Consider the following 12654-nt stretch of genomic DNA (forward strand, 5'->3'; position numbering starts at 1 on the left):
CACGGAAATGCAAATTAAAACTACTTTTAGGGCTAGAGAGATGGCTTAGCAGTTAAGGAGCTTGCCTGCAAATCCAAAGGACCCAGGTTTGATTCCCCAGGACCCACATGAACCAGACACACAAGGGGGTGCATGCATCTGGAGTCCGTATGCAGTGGCTGAAGGCCCTGGTGCACCCATTCTTTCCTCTTTCTCTCTCCCTGCCTATTTCTCTTCCTCTCTCAAATAAATAAAATAAATTTTTTTAATTTTTTTAATTTTTTAAATATTTTTATTTATTTATTTATTTGAGAGTGACAGACAGAGAGAAAGAGGCAGATAGAGAGAGAGAGAATGGGCACGCCAGGGCCTCCAGCCGCTGCAAACGAACTCCAGACGCATGCGCCCCCTTGTGCATCTGGCTAACGTGGGTCCTGGAGAATCGAGCCTTGAACCGGGGTCCTTAGGCTTTACAGGCAAGCGCTTAACCGCTAAGCCATCTCTCCAGCCCAAAATAAATTTATTTTTTAAAGACACTACTTTGAGATCCCATCTCACTCCTGTCAGAGTGGCTATCATCAAGAAAACAAATAACAATAAATGCTGGCAAGGATGCAGAAACAGAGGAACTCTTCTACACTGTTGGTGGGAATGTAACCTGGTATAGCAAGTGTAGCAATCAGTGTGAAGATTCCAGGGACAGCTAAAAATAGTTTTACCACATTGACCCAGCTATACCACTTCTAGACATATATCTTAAGGACTCGTCATAATATCTTAAGAGATACTTGCACATCCATGTTTATTGCTGGTCTATTCTCAACAGCAAGGAAATGGAACCAGCCTAGATTCCCCTCTACTAATGAAGATGTGGTACATTTATACAATGGGATGCTATTCAGTGGTAAAGAAAAATGAAATTATGAAGTTTGCAGGGAAATGGATGGACCTAGAAAGGATTATACTTAGTGAGGTAACCCAGGCTCAGAAAGCCAAGTGCCGTATGTTTTCTCTCATATGTGGATCCTAGCTATAAATGTTTGGACCTCTATGTGAGTTGGAACAAAATTCAATAGCAGAGGCCAGTAAGTTACAAAGTGGATATAAGGGAGGGAGTGGAGAACTTGAGGGGATGGCACTGTATATATGTAAGTAGAACAGATTACTGGGGGAGGAAAGGCCCAAGTGAGGACAGGGGAAGAGAATGGTAAAGGAAAGGTAGGGGGAGGGCTAATCAAATCTAAGAGGGTATGAATAAATCATATGGAAACCTACTTTTTGGACCATGGAACACTCAGAAGCCAGAGATTATTACTAGAAAATTTTCAGTGCCAGGGATAGGATACCTTCTAGTGAGTTGTTGGCCAGGAAGGTCCCTAATACCTCCAAGAATATTAAGGCCATTACCAAAGCTCTTGCTTTCCCACCAGGAATAGATGGTAAGACCCTATTGCTGAAGACTCCACATGCGTGGACTGCAAGGTCATTGAGAAATCCTGCTGGAGCTGAGATGAAAACTCCTCTGTGTAGGCCATCTGACAGAAAGGTGGAAAAAACTATGCTGCATGCAGCTCCATAGGAGAAAGATCACCAGTGGACATTGTAAGCCTTAAATTTAGCCACCCTGGCCAAATGAGCCAATGGGTGCAATAGTGGCATGTCTATTATGGGGAAAACCAACTGCTCTCTAATTGGACTAGAGGCCTGCTCAAGGGAGGGAATACATGCCTGATACTGAAAACCTATGACTGGGGAAGTATGAGCCCTTAGGGTGTAACATCTGCTGGTGTATGGCTAAATGTATAAATTATGCTCAGTAGGCAAGTCTCTTAATGTTCATACCCATGTATTAATATTACTTTCACTTTTGGTTAGAGAAGCTTCTCTTTTTTTACCAAGGTGGTAACCTTGGGATGACTCAGAAGGCAACATAGTGCTAAGTGACTAAGAAGTGCTCAGCACTGAAACATCACATCTTCCAAGGCTCAGGGTCCATTGCAGAAGAGGTGGCGAGAAGAATGTAAGAACCAAAAGGATAGGACTCCTTACAGTGCACTCTTCCCAGACACCTGGACATCCATGACCTCGCAGTACCTGATACGACCTATACAGGACTATCGTAATAGGAGGAAAAGATGATGATACCAAAATAAAAGACTAAGAGGGAGGGAGGGTATGATGGAGAGTGGAGTTGGGAAGGGGAAAGTGGGGAGAGGGGATTACTATAGTTTGTCTATAATTATGGAAGCTGTCAGTAAAAGAAAATCTTTTTAAGTGTAGAGTAGTTAGACATAGTGGCACAAGCCTTTAATCCCAGCACTGGGGAGGCAGAGGTAGGAGGATCACTGTGAATTTGAGGCCACCCTGAGACTGCATAGTGAATTCCAGGTCAGCTTGAACTAAAGTGAAACCCTACCTCAATAAATAAATAAATAAATGTGTAGCATGCTATCTAGCATGTATGATAGAGTACTAGCTTTAGCATGTGTGAGTCACTGGCTATGGGTTTTATCCCCAGCACCATAAAAAAGTAAAATAAGTAACTTGCCTTTCTAGTCACTCAAAATATGTTTAGGATTTGGACTATGGTCTTAATAAGTGATTTAAACTTTTATATGTTAAATGGGCAAAATGATGACTGCCAAAAAAAGAAAACCTCAGACAAGAGTAAGAATGAGCCTGGCATGGTGGTACATGCTTTTAATCCCAGCACTTGGGAGGCAGAGGTAGGAGGATCACTGTGAGTTTTAGGCCTACCTGAGATTACAGAGTGAATTCTAGGACAGCCTGGGCTAAAGTGAAACCTCAAACAAACAAAAAAAAAACAGAATGGAGACAACTAGCAAGTAAAAGTATAAAGGTATGAAAGGGTTCACCAACACTGCATCCCCAGCTAGACAGCACAAATAGAAACTCAACCAGATCAGGACAGGACAAAGGAGCCTTTCATCAAGATGTTGTGGTACTAAGGCTAGAAGATGTCTATGTTACTGTGCAAGTGTTGAATACTCTTGTTTAGATTCCCCAGCACCCACGTAAATGTCATTTGGGTGTGTCCACCTGTTTGTAATCCAAGTGCTTAGGAGGATCCTAGTGTCAGGGGATCAATGGTACAGTGACTAGCTAGACTAGTCAAAGCAGTGAGTTCTGGGTTCAAGTGAGACCATACTTCAGTCAATAAAGTAAAGAGTAATCAGGAAGACACTTGATCTCAACCTCTGTCCTTCACATGCAAATGCATCTACACACATACATGAACTGTAAGCATGCACACAGAAACACACACATAAAGACTGTGTGGCATAAGGTTAAATGTAAGCTGTTAAGAGAATGCAGAAGTAAAGCTGGGTGTGGTGGCACATGCCTTTAATCCTAGCACATGGGAGGCAGAGGTAGGAGGATCTCCATGAGTTCAAGGCCACCCTGAGACTAATTCCAGGTCAGCCTGGGCTAGAAAAAGACCCTACCTTAAAAAAAAAAGAATTCCAAGCCAGGCATGGTGGTACAGGCCTTTAATCCCAGCAGGAGGCAGAGGTAGGAGGATCACCATGAATTCGAGGCCACCCTGAGACCAAGTCAGCCTGAGCTAGAGTGAGACCTTACCTCAGAAAACCAAAAAATAAAAAAAAAAAAAAGAATGAGTTCCAGGTCAACCTAAACTGGAGCATGACCCTGCATTAAATTTAAAAGGAAAAAAAAGAAGCTGGGGGTGGTGGTGCACACCTTTAATCCCAGCACTCGGGAGGCAGAGGTAGAAGGATTGCCGTGAGTTTGAGGCCACCCTGAGACTACATGGTGAAATCCAGGTCAGCCTGAACCAAAGTGAGACCCTACCTTGGGGGGTGGGAGACTTTTTCCCAAATTAAATAGAAAATCTAACAACATAAGTACTTCTCCTTTGTTTTGTTTTGTTTTTTTAGGTAGGGTCTCATTCTAGCCAAGATGACCTTTAACTCGCTGTATAGTCCAGGCTGGCCTTAAACTCATAGTGATTGATCCTCCTTTGAATTCACAGTGATCCTCCTGCCTTTGCCTCCCAAGTGCTGGGATTAAAGGCATGCACCAACATGCCTGGCTCCCTTTAATATATTTCTTTAATTATTTATTTATTTCAGAGCAACAGAGAGAGAGAGGCAGATAGAGAGAGAGAATGGGCACACACACCAAGGCCTCTAACCACTGCAAACGAACTCCAGATGCGTGCATCCCCTTGTGCATCTGGCTAATGTGGGTTTGGGGAAGTGAGCCTCAAACAGGGGTCCTTAGGCTTCACAGGCAACTTAACCACTAAGCCATCTCTCCAGCCCTCTCTCTAGTATTTTTTTAAAAGCCATTCTATAGTAACCTACATTAAAAATCATATTCTAAAGAAGGAAATAAAATGACAGCACCAATCACTTCAGTATAAAAAAAAGGAACATTCTAAAACAAAGGACATTGAAAGGAAAAATATAATTAGCTATTAATTGTACTACTAGTAGATTAATTATTAATACTGATATATATTGTAACCTATGATCAATTTCTACTGTCCAATGCAATTCTCTTACAACTCTGAAAATTGTTGATTCTCTTTTAAACTGAGATGTATTCAAATTATATACAACTTGAGACTGACATCTTTAAAACAAACAAACAAACAAAAAAACCAATGCATTGAATAAAGAATTGTCTACAATATTTTATCTCAAAATTGAGTACTCAAATGGAAGACAATTACACTGTAAACATCTACTGGAAAACAGAACCTACTACGCTACCAATGGTTAAACTTGAACAATTAGTATGTCTGCTTATATGTCAAGGAAGCAAAAAACCATCTGAATATGGAGATCTAGGTCCTGCTAAATGGCCATAAAGTTAGAAATATACAAAAACAATAAAGGAATAGACAATTAAAATAACTAAGGAATATGAAATTCAGTACTTTGTTTTTGCTTTTGAAGGACTTAGAACAGAAAAATTTAGGAGTAATTTATGAATGAAGAACAGTTCATAAGAAATTAGTAGTATTTTATAATGCTAAGAAATGTTAATGCTGAAAACAAAGGTTGATGCCCAGTTGCCAAATTCAGAAGTCCTTTTAGCATGTTTAGCTTTTCCTTTACAGACTTCAGTTGCTAATGAACAATAGCAATGAATAAAGGCTACCATTATTATTGACTCTTCACTGAGATTTAAGAAATAAAATTCTTTATCTGCTAATTGGTGCTAAGTATCAAGGACTTTACTGGCTAGAGTAGACAGAAAAAAGTGGTTAAGAGGCTACAGAGAAACAACCCCTGCTGGCACATTACCCACTAGAGTAGACAAAGAATACTTATGTGAACTCCAGATTAAAATCACCAAAAATGTCCCTTCATGTAGCACCAAGTCCAAGCTCTAAGTGAACAGAAGCTCAACAACTTCATTCAGCTAAAAGAAATGATATTGTTTGTAAAGTTTTTACAATTTCACAAGTCAAGGTCTCAATAAACTGTTTATAAATTACTCCTTTATCTCCAACATTTCTCCCCTAGGTATCAGTAGCAGGACAGAAGACAAGATAATTCAATTCAGTAAGTGTGGAACTCCCTTTTAAAAACAACATGCTGAGCTGAGTGTGTAGCTCAGTGGTATGGTGCTTGCCTACCATGTGGAAAGGGCCCTGGGTTTGACTTGAAACATAGCAAAACAACAAACAAAATCCCAATATCATCAGCTTTATTATTTTTTTTCTTGGGCATATGGTTTTATGATGATACTGGGAAATCAAACCTGTACTTAAAGGTTTTGTAAGCAAGTGCCTTTAACGGCTAAGCCATTTCTTCAGCCCTTAATTTTTTTCTTGGACAAGCAAAACCAGTACATGATATGAAAAAGGAAGAAACTAATAATCTGCCCACTAGTTTATTTTGGGAGGTGTCCTTAAACAGATTGATAAAATTCTAAAAGAGAATTTTTAAATAATTTAATATTTAATACATGTTAAAAAAAAATTTTTTTTTTCCGAGGTAGGGTTTCACTCTAGGCTGACCTAGAATTCACTCTGTATTTTCAGTGTGGCCTCAAACTCTCAGCAATCCTCCTACCTCTGCCTCCCAAGTGCTGGGATTAAAGGCATACATCACCACGATTTATTTGAGAGTGACAGAGAGAGAAGAGAGAATGGACGCACCAGGGCTTTGAGCCACCGCAAACGAACTCCAGAGGCGTGTGCCCCCTTGTTCATCTGGCTAACATGGGTCCTGGGGAATCAAGCCTCGAACTGGAGTCCTTAGGCTTCACAGGCAAGCGTTTTAACCACTAAGCCATCTCTCCCGCCCAAATATTAATTTTTTAAAAATTACATTTAAGCCAGGTTTGGTGGCAGGCAGTTAATAAGTTTAAGGCTAGATGTGGGTTACATAAATTGTAGGTCAGTCTGGATTACACAGAAAAACCCTGTTCAAAACAAAGTTAAAAATTTTTAATTAAAAAAATATTAAAACATGGGCTTAAGAGATAGCCTAGTGGTTAAGGTGCTTGCCTGCGAAGCCTAAGGACTCAGGTTCAACTCCCTAGAACCCATGTAAGCCAGATGCACATGGTGGCACATGCATCTGTAGTTTGTAGTGGCTAGAGGCCCTGATGCACCCATTCTCTCTCTCATAAATAAATAAATACAGTTGCAAGTATTAAAACACACATTCTCTCTTTTTTTAGGTACTAAGGACAGGCTCTTGCCCCTTCCAGGGACTTATGCATCCTAGATAAGCACTTTGCCCCTTGAGCTACATCCTAATTCTATATTCAAACTTGAGGTTTTGGGAGGGAGGAGGTAGGAGTGGTGTTTAGAAACAGGGACTGACCTGGAGCTCATTCTGTAACCAAGGCCAGCAACCCTACCTAGGTCTCCCAAGTTCTGGGATTAAAAATATGTTCAAGCTCTTATAGCATAAATCTTAATGCCTAATTTTGATTTGAGTATCAGGTACAAGTTAAGTAACCATATCTAAATGGGTGGGACTAGAAGTGTTCCACATTTTGAGTTGTTACCAATTGACATCCCCAATCTGAAAAATCTAAAATGCTAGAACTCTGAGACTTGGGAGTGTCATGTTGGTTTCAAAGTCTTGAAGTTTATAGTATTTTGCACTTCAGATTTTTGTTGTTGTTGTTTTGTTTTTGAGGTAGGGTCTCACTCTAGCTCAGGCTGACCTGAATTCACTACATAGTCTCAGGGTAGCCTTGAGCTCACTTCAATCCTCCTACCTCTGCCTCCCAAGTGACGGGATTAAAAGTGTGTGCCACCATGCCCAGCAACTTCAGACTTTTGATTTAGGGATACTAAGCCTATGTAGTATTCATACAGAAGATTTTAGTAACTTGGTTTTTGTTTTTGTTTTGTTTTGACTCAGTCTCACCATGTAACCCAGGTTGTCTGCAAACTCTCAATCCTCCTGAGGACTGCTGGGATAACAGGCATGTACCACCATATCTAGCAGTGACTTGCTATCTGATCAGCAATTTTATGAGCAACAAATGTGAAAGTTACTCAGGGTAAGAAAATAATGACAACATAAATGTTCACTGGGCCACTTTGCTTTTTTGTGGTTCACACATATGTTAAGGTATTATTTATTGCCCAAGTCACCGAATGAGGCTTTCTCTCTTTTTTACTTTACTTTTTTTTTTTTTTTTTTTTTTTTTTTTTTGCCTTTTCTGTGTTTTTGAGACCCAAACTGGCTTGGAGCTCACTATGTACTACCAAGCTTCACTTTAGCTCACAGTAAGCATCCTGCCTTGAGTCACCACATTCTACGCTGCTTTCTCTTTTTATCCCTTCTTCTAAACATGCACTTCATACTACTACTTCTATGGCTTAATCATACTGAAATATGTTTCCAAAATACACAGCACTATAGTTCAGCTTTACTACTGTCAAGAAGGCATGCATCTTAGGAATACAAAACATACACTAGGAAATATAAATTCTATTCAGGAACTATGTACCTTTCTTCCCCATTATGATTAAAATTTTTTCCCTCTATATGATAATTAATGCATGAGCACCCTCTAAATGATATAACTGTTTGCCAATTAAATTGAACACATGAATTTTATATTATTTGCAATGTCTTTTTGCTTGACCAAGGTTTCTCCAAATATATTTAGTTCACTATCCTTAATTTTCTCAATTAAGTATTTTACAGTTAGTACAGCCCAATCTCCACAAAGACTTAGGATGTAAACTATAGCCTTAAACAACCTTCAGACATTCCTCCAAAGACCCTAGAAGAATGTGCTACTTAAAACAGAGTAAGGAAGCCGGGCATGGTGGCGCACGCCTTTAATCCCAGCAGCAGTTGGGAGGCAGAGGTAGGAGGATCACCATGAGTTCGAGGCCACCCTGAGACTACATAGTGAATTCCAGGTCAGCCTGGGCCAGAGTGAGATCCTACCTCAAAAAACCAAAAAAAAAAATTAAAAAACAAAAAAAACCAGAGTAAGGGCTGGAGAGATGGTTTAGCAGTTAAGGCACTTGCCTACAAAGCCTAAGGACCCAGGTTCGACTCCCCAGAACCCACATAAGCCTGACACACAAGGTGGCGCATGTGTCTGGAGTTCAATTGCATTGGCCAGAGGCCCTGGCACACCCATTCTCTCCTCATCCTACCTCTGTCTCTCTCTAAAGAATACATAAATTAAAAAGTAAAGCAGCCAGGTGTGGTGGCACATGCCTTTAATCCCAGCACTCAGGAGGTAAAGGCAGGAGGATCGCCACGAGTTTGAGGCCACCCTGAGATTACATAGTGAATTCTAGGTCAGCCTGAGCTACAGTGAGACCCTACCTCAGAAAACCAAATAAATAAATAAACAAAAGTAAGCATGCACCTGGTCCTCTTACTGCCTTAAATGAACTCCATACACATGTGCCACTTTGTGTGTCCAGCCTTACATGGATACTGGGGAATTGAGCCTGGGCCAGTAGGCTTTGCAAACATGTGTCTTTAACTTTACTAAACCATCTTCCCACTCCAGGAGACATTTTTAGAAAAGCTCTTGCTGAGTTTGGTAGTACATGCCTTTAATCCTACAACTAGGGAGAAGGGTAAGGTAGGAGGCCTGCTATAAGTTGAAGCCAGCCTGGGCCAGTGAGACCCAGATTCAAAAAAACAGAAAGGAAAAAAGGATCATTTGGCAACATAAAATTTTACATACCTGTAATATCAAGAACTGAAGGAGATGCAATATAATATCTATGAACTGTTTCAAGAAGTTGAGCACCATGGCCTTGACCTTGAAATGGAGTCAAAATCAGCATCTGGCTACAGTAAAGAAATTATTTTAAAATTGAAACATCACATCATGGACAGTTTAAAAATTAAAAATTACTGCAGTATTATGAACATTCACAATTTTTCAAAAATTAAACTAAGGAAATGCAAAAATTATCAAAGATACTCAAAATTGGTTTACTCTGCCAGCTTCAAAGGGAACAATAATAAAATCAGTACATATCCAATAAAAAGTGATTTAAAAAAAACAAATCAACACTATTATAACAAGTATTGGAAACTTCAGCAGTTCCTTCTTCTGTAATAAAAGACAAGGCACGTGTTATGCTGCCAATTACCTTACACGTGGCCGGGTTTTGTCTGGGTACACATAGTAATTATAGACTGTCATGTAGCCTACGGTCGCAAAGAGCGTAGCTCCATCCTTATTATACTTCTCAAATCTGCAGATAAAACAGAAAGCCAAGCAGGTCAATTACAGTCGCGCTCCCATGCAGTGTCCATTTTCTTTTCCATTCTCTGACTGAATTTTCAGTGTCAGCAAGCTACACTGTGAGGACCCAATGGGTACACCTGCTATGTTCTGAATGTACAATTCACTTAATTGGTGTGCAGCAACTTGGATAAATCAGACCTCTTTACATCACTTCAGTGCACTTGCCTATTATAAAGATGAATAGGTGGCAAGTAAAAGAAAACACAGTCAAAGCTCATTTTACTGTTTAAGCCTACATTCAGGGTCCTAACGGACAACAGCATTTAATTCAGCTCTATTCTCAAGGTCTCCCAAAGCATAATGAAGGCAAACTCAAGCCTCATAAACAATAGTTTTTCTTTCCTGGGAAAAATATCATTATACTGTCCCAATAATTGGGCTGCCACAATTAAAATGCTGGCTTTGTGGAGGTAATAAGGTCTACTGTTGCTTTAGAACTGTACTTACACTAGAAAGTAGTGCCATCTTTCATCATCCACGTCAATAAAGCTAGCAGTTTCAATAAACCACATCAAAAAGGTCTGAAGCCTTTCATGATATTCTCGAAAGCCTCTACATGTCATGTCAGCCTAGGGAAAAAGCCAGGAAAAGTCAGGTGAAACTCATCACAGAGGTAAGTGAAAGTCTGCAGAGCACAAAACTATCCTGTGGGAAAAATGCTTAGAAATCTCAGATTAAATGTGTACACAGACATATAGACAAAACTGGTCTGTTTTAATGCCAACAAAAACTTGTTTCTTGAACCTAGAATAATTCGCTAAAAATAACAAAATCATATGTAAGTGGAAAAATTTTACTCAAGTAATATTTAGATTTATCTTTACCTTATATATCTGAAAAGTAAAGTTTTCTCCTCCTGTTGGACTGAGAACTGAGTATGTGTGGAGCAAGGTTCCAAAAGGTTTGAAATCAACTTCTTTTTCCAGCAAAGAAAGGAAATCATTTGTGTTTGTGCAAAACCCAGATGGAATAATTTGTCTGATTTTGCCTTCAACATCATCTGCCTAAGGGATGAACAGTAAAGGACACAGAAGTTAATAAAATTAAATTTTTTTAATATCTGATTTGTTTAAAATATACAAAACCAACAAACATCACTAAAGCCACAATTAAACTACAGAAGAAAACATGCAGTAAATTGGAAAAGGATAAGTTTGTATACAAACTACCAACACACAAATTTGAGATGAGCATAACAAAAATAAATTAGAAAAGGTAGGTAGACTAGTATCAAGTCTAAGAGCAATGGCAATGCCATTGAAATTTCTAACATCACACAGAAAATGCTAACTAACTCCCCTCAGGACAATCCAAACAAGTCAAAACAAAAGGCTGCTTAGGATTTTACATGTGCCAAAGACATCATATTATCCAAGATATGAAAAGATGACCAGTAGTAAAGTAAGGCTAAAGTCTGACCAAATGAACTACAACTTCACAATGAACAAGACAATAACATGTCAAATTAAGATAATTTCTAAAATATCCCACCTTGGAAATATGCAGATTATATGAATAGTTATATTATCCAATAATCTACATAATGTGACAGAATTTATATAGACCTGGTTTTGTGATAGTATAAAAGAGACTGGACTGGACAACAAAATTAAACTCAAAGATTAAAATTACCCTTGTTAAACAACTTGATGAACGTTAAAACTATCAGCTGAGCAGACTTCATAATCCTTTTCAAACTCCAAAAGACCACTTGATTGAATACATTTGCTACTTCTCTTTAACCATGAATATTTGATGAAGTCTTACAATAAAGTATTACTGCTTCTCACCAGGCAATAAAACTTAATGAATTGGTCTCAACTTAACAAAACCTTATCCCTCAATACAGTCCCTAAAAGCCTGACATTACATTCAACAAAATGAGCTTGCATTCTATTCAAACTTTTTCCCTAACAATGAAGCCAGGTTTTTACTTAATGGAGTTTGCCGTGAGTTCAGCTGTAATGTTTGTATTGTATCTATTTCCACAAGGACTGACACAAGAACACTTTGTGTTAACTTACTAAGCAGCTCTTTCATACCGTTTACATGCATGATGGGTATTAGTTCTAAACCAAGACCCTTGCTACTTAGCATTCAAAACAGGGAAATTAAGATGCTTAGGACAAAATACACTACAAAAGGCTAATACAACATGCTACTAATTCCTGTCCTTTCAACCATCTTTTAACTAAGTAGAAGCAATGCACCTGCAGATGAATAGCACTTTATTATCATTCAGTTACATTTTGGATAGAGATGCAAGGATGGAGCTTATCACAAACAAGTTTAATTTCCAATGCTCTGGGTACCACTGACATTTATGTATGATTTGTTTATAGTCATAAAAATAAGAGCTATTATTTAAAATATAGTTCTTCAATATCCTGCCCAGCAGTTTGCTTCTAATATGTGCAACAGTATTTGCAGTTCTTACCCACAAGATCAAATGAACTGTGTTTGACAGATCTACTTTGCTTATTTTTAAAGCACATACCATTTGGTAAGTATTTTTCCTTGGAACTGTTATCTAATGTGAAGAGACACGTTAACCACATTCTCAAAAGTTACATGAAGGAGAAGTTACACATAGTAAGGAATAATTACAATAGATTTATTTGTATGGCAATAAAAAAGTACTAATAAATCTAGTATAAATGTGGCTCAGCCTGTAAAATGCCAGAAAAAGCTTCAGTTTTTCAAGAAAGAATTATTTAAGGACATTCCTGAGATACTTAATTCTAACTTCTAACTATTTTCCTTATTCCCAGTGTTCTAAACAAGGCATTACAAAGCATAGTCCAGTCACTCTTCCTAAAAGATCTCTCAGAACTGCCAGGCTGCAAGTAGAAAAAGTTGAAGAGAGTTAATATTAACTTACAGTCTTCAAAGATTATTATTGTAAGTATCTTCAAAAAG

The 12654-nt window shown here is 38.6% G+C and overlaps 1 protein-coding gene across 2 annotated transcripts in view; it reads right to left on the minus strand.

Moving 5' to 3' along the window:
• Hat1 (histone acetyltransferase 1) overlaps positions 1-12654 on the minus strand; it is a 62784-nt gene that overhangs the window by 16146 nt on the left and 33984 nt on the right. For both annotated transcript variants that reach the window (XM_004660344.3, XM_045147602.1), the window contains exons 5-8: positions 10560-10739; positions 10183-10304; positions 9578-9682; positions 9163-9269 (exon numbers count right to left, since the gene is read on the minus strand). In XM_004660344.3, the coding sequence (XP_004660401.1) occupies positions 9163-9269; positions 9578-9682; positions 10183-10304; positions 10560-10739 (514 nt within the window). The remainder of the gene's footprint in view (positions 1-9162; positions 9270-9577; positions 9683-10182; positions 10305-10559; positions 10740-12654) is intronic.

This window comes from Jaculus jaculus, chromosome 4, assembly GCF_020740685.1.
Source record: "Jaculus jaculus isolate mJacJac1 chromosome 4, mJacJac1.mat.Y.cur, whole genome shotgun sequence".
Classification (NCBI taxonomy): Eukaryota; Metazoa; Chordata; class Mammalia; order Rodentia; family Dipodidae; genus Jaculus; species Jaculus jaculus.